This window comes from Cetorhinus maximus, chromosome 21, assembly GCF_964194155.1.
Source record: "Cetorhinus maximus chromosome 21, sCetMax3.hap1.1, whole genome shotgun sequence".
Classification (NCBI taxonomy): Eukaryota; Metazoa; Chordata; class Chondrichthyes; order Lamniformes; family Cetorhinidae; genus Cetorhinus; species Cetorhinus maximus.
The window spans coordinates 34,879,039-34,901,636 of NC_135899.1; the positions used below are offsets into that span (position 1 = coordinate 34,879,039).

General features: G+C 45.8%; 5 protein-coding genes and 1 pseudogene across 7 annotated transcripts in view; 2 read left to right on the top strand and 4 right to left on the bottom strand.

Moving 5' to 3' along the window:
* Positions 1-22,598, top strand: part of LOC144695207 (uncharacterized) — a 469,933-nt gene that overhangs the window by 163,495 nt on the left and 283,840 nt on the right. The window lies entirely within an intron of this gene.
* Positions 1-22,598, top strand: part of LOC144695266 (uncharacterized) — a 290,534-nt gene that overhangs the window by 124,467 nt on the left and 143,469 nt on the right. The gene's annotated exons all lie outside the window — the stretch shown is intronic.
* Positions 1-22,598, bottom strand: part of LOC144695162 (uncharacterized) — a 144,183-nt gene that overhangs the window by 81,794 nt on the left and 39,791 nt on the right. The window lies entirely within an intron of this gene.
* The window catches only part of LOC144695240 (uncharacterized), a 100,903-nt pseudogene that overhangs the window by 38,504 nt on the left and 39,801 nt on the right, over positions 1-22,598 (bottom strand). The gene's annotated exons all lie outside the window — the stretch shown is intronic.
* LOC144695216 (uncharacterized) overlaps positions 1-22,598 on the bottom strand; it is an 82,940-nt gene that overhangs the window by 16,627 nt on the left and 43,715 nt on the right. Inside the window, exons 2-3 of one of the 2 annotated variants that reach the window (XM_078566111.1) lie at positions 10,705-12,146; positions 8,255-8,259 (exon numbers count right to left, since the gene is read on the bottom strand). In XM_078566111.1, coding sequence (XP_078422237.1) covers positions 8,255-8,259; positions 10,705-11,957 — 1,258 coding nt within the window. In that variant the 5' untranslated portion in view covers positions 11,958-12,146. Of the gene's footprint in view, positions 1-4,410; positions 4,654-8,254; positions 8,260-10,704; positions 12,147-22,598 lie in introns of those variants that run through there. The other variant, XM_078566110.1, reaches the window with a different exon arrangement.
* LOC144695279 (uncharacterized) lies at positions 8,669-10,719 on the bottom strand. Its single transcript, XM_078566194.1, has 2 exons — positions 10,242-10,719; positions 8,669-9,871 (listed from the first exon to the last, which is right to left on the bottom strand). Exons 1-2 carry the CDS (start codon positions 10,260-10,262, stop codon positions 9,539-9,541), a joined length of 354 nt encoding a protein of 117 aa, XP_078422320.1. The 5' UTR covers positions 10,263-10,719; the 3' UTR covers positions 8,669-9,538.

Below are 22,598 nucleotides of genomic sequence, written 5' to 3' on the forward strand. Positions count from 1 at the left end.
GGTCAGTCGTGGTGCTACCAAACCACTTTTGGTGGTGGACATTGAAGTCCCCCACCCAGAGTACATTCTGTGCCCTTGCCACCCTCAGTGCTTCCTCCAAGTGATGTTCAACATGGAGGTGCACTGATTCATCAGCTGAGGGAGGGCGGTACGTAGTAATCAGCAGGAGGTTTCCTTGCCCATATTTGACTATTACATTTGCACGTTACAACCACTGTTAAGTCAACATGGAAAAGAAACGATTCAAGTGTGAGGTTTGTAATAAAAGTTGTGTGACATCTATGAGGCTCCTTCTACACCAGAGGATTCACACGGGGGAGAAACCCTTCAGCTGTGAGAAGGCTTTCACCCAATCCTCCCATCTTCTATCGCACAGAAGATGTGGAGTCACACAAGCGAGAAACTCTTCATGTGCAAGGTATGTAACAACTCATTCCTGAATTAATTGATCTCCAGCAGACACCAATGCAGTCACACAGGGAAGAAACTACTCTCATGTGAGGTATGTGACAAATCATTCTTGTCGTCATCAGACCTCTGCACAAACACATTCACACAGTGGAGAAACCATTCATGTGTGAGGTGTGTGACAAATCATTCTCGTCATCATCAGATTTGCACAAACACCAATGCATTCACACAGGAAAGAAACCATTCAGGTGCGAAGTGTGTGAGAAATCGTTCTCTGACTCATCAAACTTCTGTGTACACCAACGCATTCACAGTGGAGAGACCATTCACATGTGAGGTACGTGACAAACCATTCTTGTCATCATCAGGTGTCCGCAAACACCAACACATTCACACAGGGGAAATATTGTTCACGTGTGAGGTCTGTGACAAATCATTCTCAATGTCATCAAGTCTCCTGCTCCATCAGAGGAGGAAACCTTCAAGTCTGAGGTTTGGAATGAAGCTTTTGTGACACGTTCAACACTCCTGGAACACCAAAGCATTCACATGGGAAGAAATTCTTCTGGTGCGATGCTTGTGACAAGGCTTTCGCCCACCCCATTAGCGGATTAACACAGGTAAGAAACCATTCAGGCGGTGGTTTGTGACAAGGCTTTCACACATTCAGTGTAACTCCTGGTCCATCAATGCACTCACACAGTGGAGAAACCCTCTCTGTGTCAGTTCTGTAATAAAGCCTTACCACAATTGTCGCACCTCCTGGAATATGTGTGAACCCACACCGGAACTACTTCGCCACCTTCTTGCCCAATTTGTTGTCGGAGTGTGAGTCTCTCTGCAACCTTACTGCAAAGGATGTTCAGTGATATTGGGGCACAGAACAAGAAGCAGCTTTCACTCACATTAAACAACTAGTGACGATAACGCCAGTGCTGAGGTACGATGATGTCAATGAGGAAGTCACCCTGCAGTGAGATTCCAGTGAAACAGGACTTGGAGCAACCCTCATGCAGCAAGGACAACCAGTTGTGTTTGTAACCAGAACGTTAACACAAACTGAACGGCGCTATGCACAAGATTGAGAAAGAGAGCTTGGCTATTGTCTTTGGTTCTGAGCATTTGAACTAATACCTGTTTGGGAGAGGGAAAGTGATGGTGCAGTCTGACCATATGCCACTCCAAAGCATCTTTTTCAAACCACTTCAGTCTACCCAAAGTGTTCGGAAAGGATGTTACTTCGTTTGTAGAGGTATCACTTGGAAGCGAAGTACAAGCAAGGGAAGGAGATGTACATCACCGACATGCTGTCAAGAGCTGCAATCTCTTTGAAGTGGATGATGCTAGTACAGAATATGAAATCTTCCAGATTCAACAAGAAGCAACAGCACAACATGCTCTGGAAGTCATCAACCCAGCAGAGACATTGAATCTGATAGACAAGCATCTTGCTCAGATCAAACAAGATGCAACTCTTCAAATGTTACAGGATGAAAGGATGGCCTGAAACCATCAAGGACACACCTGTTGCTGTATACATTAATGATCTCGATGAAGGAACTGAGGGCATTCTGGCTAAGTTTGCAGCGGATACAAAGACAGGTGGAGGGACAGGTAGTATTGAGGAGGCCGGGAGGCTGCAGAAGGATTTAGACAGGTTAGGAGAATGGGCAAAGAAGAGGCAGATGGAATACAACGTGGGGAAGTGTGAGGTCATGCACTTTGGTAAGAGGAATAGAGGCATAGACTATTTTCTAAATGGGGAGAGAATTCAGAAATCTGGAGTGCAAAGGGACTTGGGAGTCCTAGTCCAGGATTCTCTTAAAGTTAAATTGCAGGTTGAGTTGGTAGTTAGGAAGGCAAATGCAATGTTGGCATTTATTTCGACAGGACTAGACTATAAAAGCAGGGATGTGCTGCTGAGGCTTTATAAGGCTCTGGTCAGACCACATTTAGAATATTGTGAGCAATTTTGGGCCCCGTATCTCAGGAAGGATGTGCTGGCCCTGGAGAGGGTCCAGAGGAGGTACACGAGAATGATCCCAGGAATGAAAGGCTTAACATATGAGGAACATTTGAGGACTCTGGGTCTATACTTAGAAGAATGAGGGGGGGGATCTGATTGAAACTTACAGAATACTGAAAGGCCTGGATAGAGTGGACGTGGGGAAGATGTTTCCATTAGTAGGAGAGACTAGGACCCGAGGGCACAGCCTCTGAGTAAAGGGAAGACCTTTTAGAACAGAGATGAGGAGAAACTTCTTTAGCCAGAGAGTGGTGAATCTATGGAATTCATTGCCACAGAAGGCTGTGGAGGCCAGGTCATTGACTGTATTTAAGACCAAGATAGATAGGTTCTTGATTGGTAAGGGGATCAAAGGTTACGGGGAGAAGGCGGGAGAATGGGGTTGAGAAACTTATCAGCCATGATTGAATGGCAGAGCAGACTCGATGGGCCGAATGGCCTAATTTCTGCTCCTATGTCTTGTGGTCTTGTGAGAGTATTGGGCAGACAGAGATGAAGTGATCACCCAAGATGGTATCTTGTACAAAGGGACTATGGTCATTATCCCTAAAGTGATGAGAAAAGAGATGCTGAAGCACATCCACACAAACCATCAAGGAATCAAGTCTCGTCTGAGCAAGAAATGTGCTTCACTGGCTAAACATGAGCAATGAGATTAAGGATCACATCAGCCAGTGCAGTGTTTGTAATGAACATCAAGCTAAGCAAGGTAAAGAGCTGCTCATGACTCATGACATCCCAGACCACGGATGAAGCTTGGAGTAGACCTCTTCACTCTCACTGGAACTGATTATCTCATCACAGTCGGCTACTATTCAGACTACTGGGAGTTAGACCAGCTGACGTCAATGACCACCAGTGAGATTGTAGAACGCCTGAAAGCACATTTCAGTTGTCATGGCATTCCTGACATTGTGATGAGTGACAATGACCCTCAATTCACGAGTGAAGAATTCAGACACTTGATGAATGATTGAGAAATTCAGCACTACATCATCTCCACACTAACTCCAGTCAAATGGAAAGGCCGAGGCAGTGGTGAAAATTGCCAAAGGGATCATCAAAAAATCTACTAGGTCCTGCATAGATGTGTACTAGGAAATCTTAGAGTGGAGAAACACACCTACTGAAGGCATGGAAAGTTGTCCAGTCCAGTGACTAATGTCACGCTGCACCCAGACTACTCTTCCAACAGCTAAAAAACTACTGAGGTCAGCAGTAGTAACAGGGAGTGAGTGACAAGATCAAAGTGAAACAACAGAAAAACAAATTTCACTTTGATAAAGCTGCCACATCGTTGCCAGAGCTGAGAGTTGGAGAGCCAGTCAGAGTGAAAACATTCAACGCACTCAACAAAAGTCAGCTCACTTGGCAACTTGGGACCTGTGTAGAGAAGTTATCACCTCGATCGTACACGGTAAAAGTGAATGACCAGATCTATCGTCACAACCGCAGACATCTACACGCAACCGGAGAAGCTGCTCCTTCACAGCAGACAGCTGATGAGGCAGATCTGATTTCACCAACTGAGCAAGGAACTGAACGATCATCAGTCCCAGAGGGCAACCGTTCCCCAATAAATGCAGCGGATCAGCGACAACAATTACCACAGCAACAACACTCGCCATGGCAACAACATCCCCCAGAGAGACATCTCCTCAGGAACCAGCATACACCAGATGAACAGCCAGCAACAACTCACACACGTACCATAAGAAAACCTGAACAATTTAAAGATTGTGTGTGCAATGTGAGTTTAGGGAGAGACGAAATTGGAACAGACAAGAAAGAACAAACATTTTTTGTTACTGCAGACTGAAGAAGTCACATGGGCTCGAAACGTTAACTGTTGCTGTCTCCACCAATGCTGCCAGATCTGCTGAGTTTTGCCAGCATTTTCTGTTTTTACTGAATGTTTTTGTTCCTGTGTGATCATTTTCTTCATGAACTATGCACGTGGAGTCATTTGCAAATGATAGTGCATGCAACTTTTTTTAAATGAAATAGCACATCTAGTGGTGGGAGGGTGCACTGCAGCATCACTCACTTTATTTTAGGGAGAGTCCTTCCGACACAGCACATCTAGTGCCGAAAGGTCACACTGCACTGTCAGAGGTACCATCTTTCAGATGAGTTAAACCAAGGCCTCCATCTGTTCTCTCAGGTGAATTAAAAAGATCCCATGACACTACGTCATAGAAAAGCAGGGGAGTTATCTGTAATGAAGAAAAAGAAAAGACACGATTACACAATGAAACCAATATACAAAAACACAAACATGCATCCCAGCAATACCAAATCAATCCTTTCAATTAGAACCAAATAGCATCCATTGGACAAAAACAATTAATTTCATCACCAGCATTTGGGTGAAAAACTAAAAGGAAACCAAACCCTAGAAAAGGAGCCCCTTAATCTAAAGAAAACAATTATTAACATTGCCAAAACTTTTTCTTGCACAACTGTGGGGTTAAAATCCTAAACAGAGGCTTAACTTGTGTTACAGCAGTAAAACAGCATAATATACAAATTCAAACAGACTTAGACAAATCCTATAGAAGAATTAAACTTATAGACCTTTTATGGTGACTCCATTTCTGATAGGCTACCCTGCACACCCAAATCAAATTGGATTCCACCAAAATATAAAACAAACCCATAAATATTTGCTTTCATCAAAGCAACTCAGTCAGAAAGAAGGAGGATCCCCCAGAGAAAGAATAAACAAAACCTCAGGAAAAGAGAAAAACAAGCAATTAGGGAACTAAAGGCCAATAAAGATATTATTATAAAACCAGCTGACAAAATGTTATATATTGTTGTATTGTCTGTAAATATTGTCTGTAAAAGAGCTAGGAATGAATTAGCACAGAATTCATTGTTACATGTAAGTGTTCCAGGGTGTCACATTTCACAGCTGCGCTAGAGACTGATGTACTGTGTAACAGAACCAGTTCAAACCGGTCTTTCTTTTGTACAAGACAGCATGGCAAGTTAAAGATAAAGAATTCTGCTCTTTCCAAGCTTAAAGAGTGGTTATTACCAAGACCTGGGAACCAAAAGACAACAAGAAAACTTAGCACAAAAGTAATCATTGTTATCAGGGATCAGCAACAATATCTTTTTGAAGTTTACAGACAACTGAACTGTACAGATTACACACCAAGTTAACTAAACCCACATATCAAGAGACACAAAAGAAATTATGGACATTATGTCACAACGTAAGGATTCCAAATCCATCAATTAGAAACAGATGGAATACCTAAGGGGACAGCAACGACAACCAGGAAAATTTTACATACTTCCCAAAGTACATAAAACCCCGACACATACCTATCGCTTCAGACTGTGGTAGCGAAATCATACAAGTGGTGGAATACATTGATTCATTTTTGAACCTCTTAGCCGAAAAACATCCTAGTTATATTAAAGATGCAAACCATTATACAGAAATATTAATTCACCGACCGTAAACCCCAATAACATACTCTTTACAATGGATATGGAGAGTTGTACACTAATATAGAGATGGATAGGGGTATTCACTAACCAGAACACCTAATAAAATGGTCTTCACAACAGGTCCCCAAAACATTATCCTGGGTCTCTGGATTACCAGTCCAGGGACAATACCACTACCTCACTGCCTCCCCTTGTCTTATCAAGAAGGATAATGGATATCCAGGGGTTAATAACTGGGGAATTACTGAATATAATCTCCCCAGCCATGAAACAAAACGGTCTGGTCAGGCATCAGCTAAACAAATACCTTCTGAAATCATTATGGGGAGTGAGAGGTCATGTGACTGAAGTAACATTTTTTAAAAAAATCTCTTTAATACAGCACACAAGCTGCTAAAACAGGAGTAGTCTGGAAAAGCTGACAATGAAGCACGAACAAGCTCCCTCCTCTTCTCTCCGAAGTTTATTTTTTCCACCACCTATATTTTACAGTTTAAAAAATACAGCACAGAGATAGTGAATTTCTATCAGAAGGAACTTCAGCTGCAAAAATCATTCATTTTGGGAAAAATGGATTACGTTTTAAAAAGAGAAACTGTCTCTGGCAATTGCAGTTATATATGGGCTTCCACTCCTGGAACTTCAAGGTCACTAAGAAAAATTTCTGCTGCAGCCACAGATACCAGCAAAAGACTCATGAACAGTAAACTCTCTTTTTACCTTTCAGCATTGATCTTTAATTTGGCTAAGCACGTAACTATCTACAGTATGACTTGTAAATTTTGCATACTTGTGTGGATATGTGAGAGAATGTGGATTGCGAAGGTCAAGAGACAGTTTACCTTTTTAAATATTTTTATATCTTTACCTGGGTGGATTTTTAACTCAATAAAAAAATGAACCCCTTATTGTGTTAAACTCAAGAAAGCCTCCCAGGCTAGTTTCTTTGGACCCAGCACATAAATGGTTAAGCACATGCCATGAGTAAATACCTTCATCCTTCTAAATTCACAAAAAAGCCTGTTACGGTGAGACTTAGGAGTGATATGATAAGGGAGTTAATTTTTACCCCTTCTCATGTGGCCATAACAGAAATTCAGATGCCAGTGTCTGGAATTTGAATCCACAGATGACCAGAGCAATTTGAATCCACAGACAAGGAAAATAATTGGAAATGGGAACTAATTCATTGATCTGTTTAGCAGATACCTTCATGGCAGATTTAAATGGGGACCATGGAATTTCCCAAACAGATCAAGGAGGCGTTACAGTGATGCCCCACTCAGTTGAAGAGCCGCAGGGGTGTACAGCAGCAGTTGAAGATCTACTTGGCGGAGTAGTGTTCCAGGGTTCGTGGAAAAGGTTAGAGGAATGCCCATTCCTAGAACCTCTTTTGAGAACCTACCCCAAAGCATCCCAAATACTTGTGTAGATCACAAGGAGAATAGCAGTGAAACCTATGCAGGATTAACCACTGGTGAGCAAAATTATATAGGGCAAGTTTTAAACCTAAGCCAGGACAGTGGTGATGGAAAATTCACTGAAAGTGAAGTGCTGGGCACTAATCCAGAATCCTCCTGACAAAATTATCTGTCATGCCAAAGGAATAAAACAATTTCAGAGCCCAAGTGCAAGCCTAATCTTTTCAAATGTAGACAGGTTTTGTTTGTAACCAACCACCTGGAAAGGAAAAGCATAGCAAGAGCATGTTATCCAAAGTCTAACACAGTTTAGGCCCATCTGGGTATCAAGACCACAGTAGAGCAGAATAGATGGAATTAGATGAAGGGTGTGAATGGGCGTGCATGTGTTGTTTCAGTTCTCTTAACATTTGGACGTCTGTAATGAAAGCTCATTGAAATTCGTATTTCATTCCTCTTGAGATGGAGATGTCACGGTGATGTGACTTGTGCATGAATGAAATCAATCTGTAATTTCACTGGCTGCCCAAGCATATACTGAACTGTTTAAAAAGGACTTTTTTGACTAAAGATGGCTGCCACAAATCACCTGATGTCTGGTCTTGCCAGTGATCAATTTCTGGAAAGTTCCAATGTGGAATATAATTCAGACATGCCACAACATGTCCTTCTCTGGAATTTCACACCTGATGATGTCAAGAACTACTTCAAAATGATTTACTGAAATGCATGGACATAATATTTGCATTTCTATAAGAATATCACTCCAGCAGAAACAGAACATCTGCTAGAACAATAGTCACATGAAAGATGTTTCCTATCTCATCAAGATGGATAATGACTCATTCAGGGGGTTAACGACTGAGACATTAGAGAATCTAATCATGCCTGGTCATGAAACAAAGTTGGTTCAGACATCAGATAAACAAACCCCTTCTGAAATCATTCTGGGGAGAGAGAGGTCATGACTGAAGTAGCCATTTTGAAATCTCATTAACATAGCACTCTAGCTGCAAAAGACAGAAGTAGTGAATAATCTGAAGAACCTGCCAAAGGGGCAGTAATTCTCTCTCTTCTCTTCTCCCCTCTCCCAGATTAAGGCCCTATCTCTGCTAGTTTAAAAATCCAGCATGGAGATAGTGAATTTCCATTGGAAAGAACCTTAGCTGCAAGAATCATCAACTTTTTGGAAAAGACAGATTATGTTTTAAAAAGAAATTGTCTCCAGCAATTGTAGTTACATGGGCTTCAACTCAACTCCTGAAAGCTAAAGGAACCTGGAAAGACTTCTGCCGCAGGCAAGGACTCATAAGGCATGAACTCTCAATGTTTTACTTTTCAGCAGTGAACTTTAATTTGGCTAAGAAAGTAACTACATTATAATGTCCCAAATCCAGAGTCAATCTCCACAAGTACAGAATCAATCCCCACAAATCCAGAATCAATCCCCAATAAACCCATAGTCAACCCCCCACAAATCCAGAGTCCATCCCCCAACATTCTGGGTGAAGTTCCCTAAATCTAGGGTCAATTCCACCACCCTATTTTTGTGTTCTTGAGTGACAGAACATTTTGAGGGGGTGGGAAGTTTGACACTCAAACATCCTGTGACTCAGCAACAGGGGAAGGAGAAGGGTTGAGGCCCTGTGGTCAAAAATTTAAGGAGTTTGGGAGGAAATGAAAGATTAGGGAATAACTTCGGGATTACTCCCAGTGCTGGGCGACAGTAAGGAGAGGAATATGAGAACACGGCTGTTTCATGTTGAGTTGAAGAATTGTTGCAGGAAGGCGAGCTTCAGGTTTCTGGATGAGGAGGGAGCTGGCGTTACAGGGCTAAGGAGCTCACTGGTAGTTTGGCTGGCGTTATGGGGGAAGAGTTCAAATTAATTTCACAGCATGATTGGCAAAATTATAGCTTGTTCCACTGTGGTCACTTAAAGAAACATGTCCCTGTTTAGTCAGTTGACTTTCCAATAGTTGTTACATTGAAATCCGGTTTTAATGACACCAGAAGCTGGGAATGATACACGACATGTCGCCCAATGTTAAGGTCAGCCTGACACTGCTCCCTCCCCACTCTCTGTATTATTATTTTACAGAAGCTGCACAGATTCCCACACGTGCCATGAGGCACTTTACAATCAGATTCAATCATCCTGGGGTTTTTTTGGACCTCTTGCTGTTTCCTCCAGGTTCTATGACAATTCTCGTGTGTTCAATTCTCAACTGCAGGTACCACCTGGCTCGGCTCCACCCGGCACATCGACACCCGGCTCGGCTCCACCCGGCACATCCGCACCCGGCTCGGCTTCACCCGGCACATCCGCACCCGGCTCGGCTTCACCCGGCACATCCGCACCCGGCTCGGCTTCACCCGGCACATCCGCACCCGGCTCGGCTTCACCCGGCACATCCGCACCCGGCTCGGCTCCACCCGGCACATCCGCACCCGGCTCGGCTTCACCCGGCACATCCGCACCCGGCTCGGCTTCACCCGGCACATCCGCACCCGGCTCGGCTTCACCCGGCACATCGACACCCGGCTCGGCTTCACCCGGCACATGGACACCCGGCTCGGCTTCACCCGGCACATGGACACCCGGCTCGGCTTCACCCGGCACATGGACACCCGGCTCGGCTTCACCCGGCACATCGACACCCGGCTCGGCTTCACCCGGCACATCGACACCCGGCTCGGCTTCACCAGGCACATCGACACCCGGCTCGGCTTCACCCGGCACATTGACACCCGGCTCGGCTTCACCCGGCACATCCACATCTGGCTCGGCTTCACCTGGCACATCAACACCCAGCACATCGACACCCAGCTCGGCTTCACCCGGCACGTCCGCACCCAGGTCAGCTTCACCTGGCACATCCACACCCGGCTCAGCTTTACCCAGCACATCTACGTCTACGATGTCACATTCATCCCACATTTATAACGTTCCTTTCACACAATGTAAAACATCCCAAGGTGCTGCACAGGAGCGATGACCCTGAGCCACATAAGGAGATATGAGAATGTTAAACCGAGGGCCCTGTCTCTGTGACAGAAGGATGTAAAAGATCCCACAGACTCTATTTTGAAGGAGAGCAGGGGAACTCTCCCCAGTGTCCTGGCCAATATTTCACTCTCAGCCAATCTCACTGAAAACAGATCATCTCTGATCATTTTCACATTGCTGGTTGTGGAGGCTGACTGCGCACAGACATGAGGTCATGAAAGGCGCTATATAAATGCAAATTCTGTCAGCAGCAGCCCAGTTACTGTGGTTAGCAGCAACAGCATCAAGACTCCCCATTGTCATAATTAACAAGCTTCAGTCCTGAATCGGATTAACATCAGCGATAACTGCAGAATCGGAGCAGTGTAGTCACGTGTGAACTCGCTGGTGTCTCACCAAATTGGATGATCGATTAAATCCCCTCCCACACACACAGCAGGTGAACGGTCTCTCTTCAGTGTGAACTTGCTGGTGTCTCAGCAGGTTGGACGATTGAGGGAATCCTTTCCCACACATGGAGCAGGTGAACGGCCTCTCCCCACTGTGAACTCGCTGGTGTCTCAGCAGGTCGGATGATCGAGTGAATCCCTTCCCACACACGGAGCAGGTGAAGGGCCTCTCCCCGGTGTGAACGCGTTGGTGTCTCAGCAAGTTGGATGATTGGTTGAATCCCCTCCCACACACGGAGCAGGTGAAGGGCCTCTCCCCAGTGTGAACTCGCTGGTGTTCCCTGAGGATGGTGGATCGAGTGAATCCTTTCCCACACATGGAGCAGATGAACGGCCTCTCCCCAGTGTGAACTCGCTGGTGTGTCAGCAAGTGGGATGATTGTGTGAATCCCTTTCCACAGACAGAGCAGGTGAATTGCCTTTCTCCGGTGTGAAGTTGCTGGTGGCTCAGCAGGTTGGATGATTGATTAAATCCCTTCCCACACACGGAGCAGGTGAACGGCCTCTCCCCACTGTGAACCCGCTGGTGGCGCAGCAGGTTGGAGGTTCGATTAAATCCCTTCCCACACACGGAGCAGGAGAACCGCCTTTCCCCACTGTGAAGTCGCTGGTGGCTCAGCAGGTTGGATGATCGATTAAAACTCTTCCCACACATGGAACAGGTGAACGGCCTCTCCCCAGTGTGAACTAGCTGGTGTCTCAGCAGGTGGGATGACTCAGTAAATCCCTTCCCACACACAGAGCAGGTGTACGGTCTCTCCTCAGTGTGAAGGTGCTGATGTTTTTTCAGTTCCTCAGTGCTTTGGAAGTTCTCCCAGTCAGAGCATTGAAAAGCTCTCTCACTGCTGTGCTGTCGTTTATGTCTCCACAGGTGGGACAACTGGTTAAACCTCTTCCCACAGTGAGAGCAGGTGAACAGCCTCTCCCCGGTGTGAACTCGCTGGTGTCTCAGCAGGTTAGATTTCTGTTTGAATCCTCTCCCACATTTGGAGCACCTGAATCGCTTCGCTCCAGTGTGGGTTAGCTGGTGTCTCTGCAGGTGGGATGATTGTGTGAATCCCTTCCCACACATGGAGCAGGTGAAGGGCCTCTCCCCGCTGTGAACCCGTTGATGTCTCAGCAGGTGGGATGATTGATTAAATCCATTCCCGGTGTGAACTCGCTCATGTCTCAACATCTCCCCAGATCGGTCAGTCAGTCGAATCTGTGTCCACACACAACACGAAACACGTGTACAGTCTGTCCGAGCTGCAAGTGCTGCTTTCCCCTTACAAATTGTTGATGATCTTCAGGTGCTGAACAATCGAGTGGCTCGGTCAGACTGACACAATATCAGGTCTGAGCTTCCCGTCCGCAAACCCTCTCCCTGTAAAACAAGTTAACCTCGGTAATTACAATAAACAAAGCAGGAGAAATTCAGGGCTGACAGTTTTCCAGCTTTACATAATTTTTGTTTCTCCAAACCAGCTCTCCCTCCTCTGTGTTCAAATCAGTCTCTCTCACAGTGTCACTGTCCCCTTAAATATGCAGATCACCTCCCAGGCACGCACGCTCACTCGGGTGGGGGGCGGTCACGGTCAACGATACTGGTTGCCCACCGTTCGGGTGTTCAATTCTGAGAAACCGCAAGCCTGAGCAGCTGTCACGTGGGAGGGGCTGGAATCGGAGGTGTGCACCTGCCGTCCTTGCATGGCCTGGCCTACATGTGACTCCAGACCAACAGCAATGTGGTTCACTCTTAAACGCCCTCCAAAATGGCCTAGCAAGCCATAACAAACTGCTACAAAGTGTCAAAAAACAAATGAAACTGGATAGACCACTCGGCATTGACCTAGACACCGGAAACGACAACAGCAAACTCAGCCTTGTCGAATCTGCAAAGTCGTCCTTACTAACATCTGGGGGCTTATGCCAAAATTGGGAGAGCTGTCTCTCAGATTGGTCAAGCAACAGCCTGACGTAGTCATCTTCACGGAATCGTGCCTTATAGATAATGTCCCAGACACCACCACCACCACCATCCCTGGGTATGTCCTGTACCACCGCCAGGACAGACCCAGCAGAGGTGGCAGCACAGTGGGAAACAGTCGGGAGGGAGTTGCCTTGGGAGTCCTCAACATCGACTCCGGACCCCATGAAGTCTCATGGCATCAGGTCAAACATGGGAAAGGAAACCTCTTGCTGATGACCACGTACCACCCTCCCTCAGCTGATGAATCAATGCTCCTCCGTGTTGAACACCACTTGGAGGAAGCACTGAGGGCAGCAAGGGCACAGAATGTACTCTGGGTGGGGAACTTCAATGTCTATCACCAAGAGTGGCTCGGTAGCACCCCTATTGACCGAGCTGAATGAGTCCTAAAAGACATAGGTGCTAAATTGGATGTGCAGCAGGTGGTGAGGGAACCAACAAGAGGGAAAAACACACGTGAGTTCATCCACACCAACCTGCCTGCCACAGATTTCTCTGTCCATGACAGTGTCGGTAGGAGTGACCACCGCACAGTCATTGTGAAGACGAAGTCCCACCTTCACATTGAGGATACCGTCCATCATGTTGTGTGGCACTACCAATGTGCTAAATGGGATAGATTTCAAATAGATCTAGCAACTCAAGACTGGGCATCCATGAGGCAATGTGGGCCATCGGCAGAAGCAGAATTGTACTCGAACACAATCTGTAACCTCATGGCCCAGCACATCCCCCACTCTATCTTACTATCAAGCCAGGGGATCAACCCTGGTTCAATGAAGAGTGTAGGAAGGCATGCCAGGAGCAGCACCAAGCATACCTAAAAATGAGGCGTCAACCTGGTGAAGCTAAAATACAGGACTACTTGCATGCCAAACAGCATAAGCAGTAAGTGACAGACAGGGCTAAGCAATCCCACAGCCAGCAGATCAGATCTAAGATTTGCAGTCCTGCCACATTGTCGTGAATGGTGGTGGACAATTGAACAACTCACAGGAGGAGGAGGGTCCACAAATATCCCCGTCCTCAATGATGGAGGAGCCCACCACAGCAGTGCAAAAGATAAGGCTGAAGCATTTGCTACAATCTTCAGCCAGAAGTGCCGAGCGAATGGTCCATCTCGGCCTCCTCCAGAGGTCCCCAGCATTACAGATCCCAGTCTTCAGCCATTTCAACTCACTCTACGTGATGATGATTGCACAATGTTCAGCACCATTCGCGACTCCTCAGATACTGAGATAGCCCATGTCCAAATGCAGCAAGACCTGGTCAACATCCAGGCTTGGGCTGACATGTGGCAAGTAACATTCGCGCCACACAAGTGGCAGGCAATGACCATCGCTAACAAGAGAGAATCTAACCATCACCCCTTGACGTTCAATGGCATTACCATCACTAAATCCCCCACTATCAACATCCTGGGCAGTCACCATTGACCAGAAACTGAACTGGACTAGCCATATAAATACTGTGGCTACAAGAGTAGGTCAGAGGCTAGGAATCCTGCGGCGAGTAACTCACCTCCTGACTCCCCAAAGCCTGTCCACCATCTACAAAGCACAAGTCAGGAGTGTGATGGAATACTCCCCACTTGCCTGGATGAGTGCAGCTCCTACAACACTCAAGAAGCTTGACACCATCCAGGACAAAGCAGCCCGCTTGACTGACACCACATTCACAACCATTTACTCCCTCCACTGACGCATAGTAGCAGCAGTGTGCACCATCTACAAGATGCACTGCAGGAATTTACCAAGGTTTCTGAGACGGCACCTTTCAAACCCACAACCACTGCCATCTAGAAGGACAAGGGCAGCAGATAGATGGGAAAACCACCACCTGGAAGTTCCCCTCCAAGTCACCCACCGTCCTGATTTGGAAATATATTGCTGTTCCTCCATTGTCACTGGGTCAAAAATCCTGGAACTCCCTTCCTCACAGCAATGTGGGTGTACCTACCCCACATGGAATGCAGTGGTTCAAGGTGGCAGCTCACCACCACCTCCTCAAGGGCAACTACGGATGGGCAATAAATGCTGGCTCTGCCAAAACCATTCAAAGCTCCAGGTGGCGGGAACCAGGTTTGCAGCCGGTTAATCTCCTCTATCCCATCCCCCATCCTTCACCCTCCCACCTTCATCCCCCACCCACCCCTCCTTCAACCTGCAACCCCCCCTCCACCCCCATTCCCCCTCCTTCACCCCCCATCCACCCCCATTCCCCCTCCTTCACCCCCCATCCTTCAACCCCCATCAACCTCCTCCAACCCCCCCATCCCTTAACTCCCCATCCCCCGTCATCCACACCCTTCCTCCTCCCCCCCATTCCCCCCCCTTTCACCCACCACATCCCCACCTCTTTCACCCCCATCCTCCCCCTTCTGCACCTTCCAACCCACCCTCCTTCATCACTCCCCCCATCTCCCCTCCTTCACCCCACATCCCCCTCCTTCACCCCCACCCCCTTCCCCCACCCCACCCCATCCTCCCCTTCCTTCATCCCCCAACCCGCCCCTCCTTCAACCCATCTCCCCTCCTTCACCCACCCCAATGCCCCTCCTTCACCCACCCCATCCTCCCCACCCAACCCACCCCTCCGTCACCTCCCATCCCCTCATTCACCTTCCCATCCCCCCATCCCCCCTCCATCATCCCCCACCCCCCTTCACCCCCATCCTCTCCCTCCTTCACCCACCCCATCCTCCCCCTCCTTCACCCCCTACCCACCCCTCCTTCATCCCCCCATTCCCCCTCCTTCATCCCCCCATTCCCCCTTCTTCATCCCCCCACCCCCCTTCACCCCCATCCTCCCCCCAGAATCCTCCCCCTCCTTCACATCCCCATCCCTCTTACATCACCCCATCGCCTCTCCTTCACCCACCCAACCTCACTTCCTTCATCCCCCCGATGCAGAGGTTCAAGTTTAATTCAAGAATTAGAGCCCCAGGTGAGACAATTGCATGCTATGTGGCAAATATGAAGCAGCTAACGGAACATTATGAATTTGGTACATCTCTAAACAACAAACTCAGGGATCGTTTAGTGTATGGTGTGAATGAGGACGCTATTCAGAAAAGATTATTGTCTGAACTGAATTTGGATTTCAAGAAGGCGCTAGAGATAGCAATGGCCATGGAAAGCGCAGTAAGGGATTCAAAAGCAATACAAGTTGCACAAAATGGCTCCGACCTCCACATCAAGTGGGAAACCCCAGCTGAAAAGGGCGTGAAAATGCAAGACTCTGCCGATAAGTGGGAAACAGCCCCTGCTAGCCAAAGAATAAGGAAAAATAACTTGGCAGCGAAGTCAAAGAATAATTTCAATAAAGGTGGAAACGAGCAGTGTTTTAACAATTGGCAGTTTAAAAAAATGGAATGCTATTATTGTCACAGAAATGGACGTATAATGAGACAGTGTAAGGAAAGATTCAAACAGGCTTGTAGGCAAAAGAAGCCCAATGAAATCTACAATGTAGAAGAGCACGAAGCAACAAATTCAGGCATTTACTGGTTGTTTAATCTGAAATTCACTTGTCACAGCGAAAGTAAATGGCAGACCTGTTAGAATAGAAGTAAGCACGGAAGCTTCCACTACAGTAACTGGGGAACATACCTTCAGATATCTGAATGATGGTGAACATCAATTAAGTTTAGAAGAAATAGCTGCCAAACTAAAAATATACATGGGTGAAGACATTCAAGTAAAAGGCATAAGCAGAGTAACTGTCCATTATGAAGCCAATCAACAAAGCTACATGTTGATATTGAGAGGTAGGGGACCAAGCCTTCTAGGGCAAAACTGGCTAAGGGAAATCAACCTTAAGTGGCCACTGAGATTCCAAAAGGAAGCTGGAAGGGATCCTGGAAGGGAGTAAGGACTCGACAACCTGGAGAACTGCAGATAAAAGCAAAATACTGCGGATGCTGGAAAGCTAGAACAAAAACAAAAATACCTGGAAAAACTCAGCAGGTCTGACAGCATCTGCAGAGAGGGATACAGTTGACGTTTCAAGTCCGTATGATCTTTCATCAGAACTGCAGGCTGTCTTAAACCAAAACTTGGAAGAACAGCAGAAGAAACTCAAAGAGACCCTGCCTGCTGACAGAGTTCGAGACGAGGTGTGCAACCTTTGAAGGGAAAAAGAAAACCTGCTGAAAGACCTTCAAACACTACAAGATTCTCTCAGGACAAAGTTTGCACCTCTGAAAAAGTATGAAGAGAAACAGAAAGAATTCAGCACTTCTCTGAATAAACTGAAGAATGAGTTAGCAGAAAAAACACAACAATGCTCAATTTTCCTGGAGGCAACAAACAAGTACAAAAAAAGAGACGGAGGAGCTCAAGAATCAGCTAAATTAAGCCAAAGAGGTTTTGGAAGCAAAAGTCACAGAATTTTCTAAGAAGCAGACAGATGATGAAATTTTGGGAGACTCAACCACTGAGTTCAGACAAATTGAGCTTGCATCTTAGAGAAGTCTGGCCAACGGTGAAGTCAAAAAGAAGACCGAGATTAAAGTCTGCGCTAGAAAGAAGAGGCACATAGAAAAAAGATGCAGAAATACTAATAGGACTTTAATTCTGGTAGCATACGAGTACACTTTCATACATAGGCCTGGCAATCAAATCGCAAACACTGATGCGCTTAGTCATTTGCCCTTACGAGAAAATTATGAGCACGTCCCAGTTCCACAGGAACTTGTTTTGTAGCTAAATTTCTTAAATTCCTCGCTGGTATGCGCTCTACAGATCAGAGGCTGGACAAGTCGGGACCCAGTCCTAACTCAAGTACGAGAACAAGTGCTACATGGTTGGTCACACCTGATGAAATGAAACCATACTTCAACAGAAGACATGAAATAACCAACCAGGAGGGCATCTTATTGTGGGGAGCATGAGTGGTAGAACTCCAAAGGGAAGGGAGCTACTTTTAATTGAACTACACAGCTCACATCCAGGAATTTTCAGAATGAAGACCACAGCATGCAGCTATCTACAATGGCCTGGGATGGGATGGGTGACGAAATAGAGAGCTTAGTGAAGAGTTGTGTGCAATGTCAGCAACTGCAAAAGTTGCCATCGACAGCTCCGTTACACCCTTCAGAGTGGCCAGGTAGACCCTGGGCGCGGTTACACATTGCCTATGTGGGACCTTTCCTGGGATCAATATTTCTACTCATTGTTGATGCCCATTCAAAACAGTTGGACATGTATGGGGTAGTCACCAAATCGACTGCTACAATTGAGAAGCAACATCAAAGTTTTGCCATTCACAAACTACCAGAAGTAGTCATTTCTGATAACAGCATGGCACTTATGAGTGCTGTTTTTCAACGGTTTATCAGCCTCAACGGTATCACTCATGTAAAAACTTCACCTTACCACCCTTCCTCAGATGTACTGGCCGAAAGGGTGGTTCTTACGTTCAAGGCAAACATGAAAAAACTTACTGGCAATTCATTAGCAACTAAGCTAGCATGCTTTCTGTTTCATTATAGGACTACGTCTCACACAAGAACAGGTGTCACACCTCCAGAGTTATTGTTGAAACGCCTCATCAGGATGAGATTGAGCTTAATAATGCAGAATTTAGAGGGGAAGGTGGAAAGGAGCCACGGCAGCCGGAAAACTAGATACGGCTGGCATAGACGTGAAAGGAAATTTACCGTGGGAGAGACGGCATACGTGAAGAACTTCGGAGAAAGACCAATGTGGTTACTGGGTGAAATAAGTGCAGTGTCTGGACTTCTACCTTACCATGTGTGGAGATGGAAAGCCGGGTTATACGAAAACATGTGGACCATTTAAGGAAGAGAGAAACAAATCACCAAGAATTGGTTCCACCAGTGATCATGACTGGGTCTGTTTCCTGTTGAGAATACTCAACGCAGAACAGACATGTCTGATGTTCCTGTAAGAGTTGAAGATACAGAACTGCAGGTGCCCACCGAAGTACCTGATGTTCAGGTAATTCTGGAAAAGGAGGTTCCTGACAAAGCATCTGAAGTTGTGGAGCTGTGATGTTCCACATGAACCAGGAAACCACCTCAAAGACTGAACTTGTAAATTCCTTACCCAGTGTAAATATTTTGTTGTCTTGAAAAATTTGAACTTGTAAATATGCATATCCGAGTTAAAGGGGGAGAAATGTAGTAATTATGGTTTTATTTAGAGTTCAACGTACCTTCAAGAATAATGTGGGAAGATCACATGATCTGTAGTAACCAATAGGAGAGTAGTGCAGGCTACCTTGGTAGTTAGTAGTGCAGAGATAGAGTTGGACTTGAAAACACACATGTAGTTGCAAATAAACTTAAAAGTTTCCACCTAAAAAGTGTCTGCAGATCAACTCTAGCAACAGTACCAACTCGGTCACCACTCACAATGCCAGGCTTTTGGGAAAGGCCAAGGTCTTCAGGTAAAATCTTTAAAGAAGGCAGTAAAAGATATTTCATAGCCAGCAAATTTCTATGTTGCTGGGTTAACGACTTGAGGAAGTACCTTTTAAGCATCACTGAATATGAGATGAAGAGGGGTGAGAGGAAGCTCCTATGAAGCATAAACACCAGCATGGACCAACTGGGCCGAATGGCCTGTGTCTGCGCTGTAATTCTACGTATTTAGCTTTCCGTGGTTGGATTTGAACTCACAATCTCTGGATTGATTATACAATCTGCATAAACTCTTTTCCTTCACTTACAGGATATTCAGTCCTGAACATTAGTGTAGATATTATGTGATGCAATTATTATAAATTCTGTTCCTTCACTCACCATCTCCTCACTTAGGTTTTCAGTCCCTACAGGAAGTGAACCAGCTGTGGGAGAGGAAGAGGAGAGAATGGGCAGAGTGGGTGGGCTCTCTGATTGATGTCTCTTACAGCCAATCAGAACAGAGCTGCATTGACCACCCGCCCACAATTTCCATGTCAATCACTCGTCTCAACTGAGCAGGAAATGGGGCGGGACTTTACTGCCCTGCAACGCCTTTGAGTTCCGTGCAAGCGCGATGGAAGGAGCCGCTCACCCGGTGGGAACTACATTACCCAAGTTGCATGCGGCTGTGCGCATGCGTACTAAGGAGTGGCAGCGTGGAATCGAGCGGGCAACCCGCGATGCCTGATGGTAGTTGTAGTTCTGACGCGCGCAGCAGCGGTTGGCGCCCAGCGCTCGGCAGTTCGAAGCTGACAAAGCGCGAGCCCGAGCGGCTGTTACGTGGTGGGGCTGGAATTGGAGGTGCGCACCTGTAAATCCCATTCTTGGACGGCGTTTAACACCCCCCTCCTCGTCTCTGACATCCATCAAATTGGTTAAATGGATAACATGGGACTACATTCTACATTTTTCTAGATTTTTCTTTTCCCACCTATTTCCATTATTTTTAAATGTATTTCCATCCATTGTTTTATCTCTACCTTTTAGCCTATTTCGATCCCTTCCCCCCACCCCCACTAGGGCTATCTGTACCTTGCTCGTCCTGCTTTCTACCTTTAATTATCACATTCCTTAGATAATATCACCACCTTCAACACCTCTTTGTCTGTGACATCTTTTGGTTATCTCCACCTATCACTGGCCCTCTATCCAGCTCTACCTGTCCCACCGCCCCCCCCCCCTTAAACCAGCTTATATTTCACCCCTTTTCTATTTTTCCTTAGTTCCGTTGAAGAGTCATACGGACTCGAAATGTTAACTGTGTTCCTCTCCGCAGATACTGCCAGACCTGCTGAGTTTTTCCAGGTATTTTTTGTTTTTGTTTTTGTTTTTGTTTTCAGTTTCCAGCATCCGCAGTTTTTTGCTTTTACATTCTACATTGGTTTTCTGTGACTGGTGAGAGACTGTTTTCTCCAGACTGTGGAGTAAAAGTATAAAAGTTTGACCCTCCCAGTTTTGAATCCATCTCCCTTACTGGTGCTGAAGGGCCTGTCCTCCATTTAGCCCCTGCCCCAGTTAAGATTTTGGATCTAAGGTGCTCAAATCATTTCTCTCCTTGAAGCTGTCTGCTTGCCATTCCTTTACTACTAGATTTCTGTTTTGTCTGGTGGTGATGGGCATTTCTTTCTGACTCGAGATAAAATGGGACAGATTGTAAGAGACCCTCTGTGAATCTGACATCAGGGCATCAGATGGTTTTACACAGGGGCAGCGTGTGGATGAGAAATAGGTGGCGGCTGAGGATAGACCCTTGGTCGGACTCCAGAGTGATGGTGGATTAACCATTGCAGGAGATTCTCTGGCTACAACTGAAAAGGCAAAAGTGGGCCAAGCGATAGTAGCCCTACTCACTGGACAACAGAGAAGAGTTGGAACATAAGAATTAGGAGCAGGAGTAGGCAATTCAGCCCCTCAAGCCTGCCCCGCCATTCATTACGATTATGGCTGATCTCATTTCGGCCTCAACTCCAATTTCCAGCCCTCTCCCCATAACTTTTCAACCCATTACTAATTAAAAATCTGTCTATCTCCTCCTTAAATTTATTCAGCGTCCCGGCATCCACTGCACACTGAGGTAGTGAATTCCACAGACTCACGACCCTTTGAGGAAAGTAATTCCTCTTCATCTCTGATTTAAATCTACCCCGCCCCTTAGCCTAAAACTATGGCCTCTCATTCTAGAATGCCCCAGAAGGGGAAACATCTGTTCCCCATCTACTTTGTCTATCCCCTTTAGCATCTTGTATATCTCAACTAGATCTCCTCTCATCCTTCTAAACTCAAGCGAGTATAGGCCTAAACTGCTCAATCTCTCCTCATAAGACAAGCCCTGCATCGCTGGAATCATTCTAGTGAACTTCCTCTGAACCGCCTCCAGTGCATCTACATCCTTCCTCAAGTAAGGGGACAGTATTCCAGGTGCAGTCTCACCAATGCCTTGTACAGTTGCAACAACACTTCTCTATTTTTATACTCTATTCCTTCAGCAATAAATGCCAAAATTCCATCTGCCTTCCTTATTACCTGCTGTACCTGCATACTAGCTTTCAGCAAATCATACACGAGGACAACCAGATTCCTCTGCACTGAAGCATTCTGAAGTTTCTCTCCATTTAAATAATAAGTCGCCTTATTATTCTTCCGACTAAAATGGATAACCTGACACTTATCCACGTTAAACTCCATCTGCCAAATTTTGGCCCATTCACCTAACCTGTCCATATCCATCTGTAAATTTCTTATTTCTTCATTGCAACTTAATTTCCCACCTATTTTGGATAGTGTGGTCGGGCATGTCAAAGGCTGCAGAAAGGTTGCTTCTCTCTCCATAGATGTTGCCTGACCTGAATATTTCCAGCTTTTTCTGAATATATATCAGATTTCCAGCATTCACAGTATTTTGCATTATGTTCGAAGAGCTGGGTGTGGGCACGTCAGGGAAATGTAGACTATGGGGTGATTTGATAGAAGTTTGAAAATAACAACAGTTTGTGTTCATGACTTCATGTGGACAAATTATTTCACTTGGATAGGTTAGGGAGGGCCAAAGGTCATATTTACAAGTTGTGCAAGAGCAGAGTTACAGATTCATCAATCATTACAATTAGCAAGGCAGGTCAATAATGCTATTTTTTAAAACAATTTAAACAATAGCGCTGGGGTCCATTTTTGAGGAATAGAATTGAAAAGCAGAGAAGTTATGTTGAACTTGTATAGAGCCTTGGTTATATCACACTTGGAGAGCTGTGCACAGTTCCGATCTCCAGATTGAAAATGGACATAAAGGAACTGGAGAAGGTGCAAAAAACATTCATAAGGATGATATTGAGAATTGAGAGATTAGGAAAGACTGAACAGGTTATCATTCTTTTCCCTAGAAAAGAGAAGGCTGAAGGATGACATAATAGAATTTTTTA

Coding starts and splice junctions, on each gene's coding strand:
- LOC144695279 (XM_078566194.1), bottom strand. CDS start 10,262: ATGTGGGATGAATGTGACATC. Junction 9,872..10,241: donor TGTGGGATGAATGTGACATC/GTAGACGTAGAT, acceptor TGCCGGGTGAAG/CCGAGCCGGGTGTCGATGTG.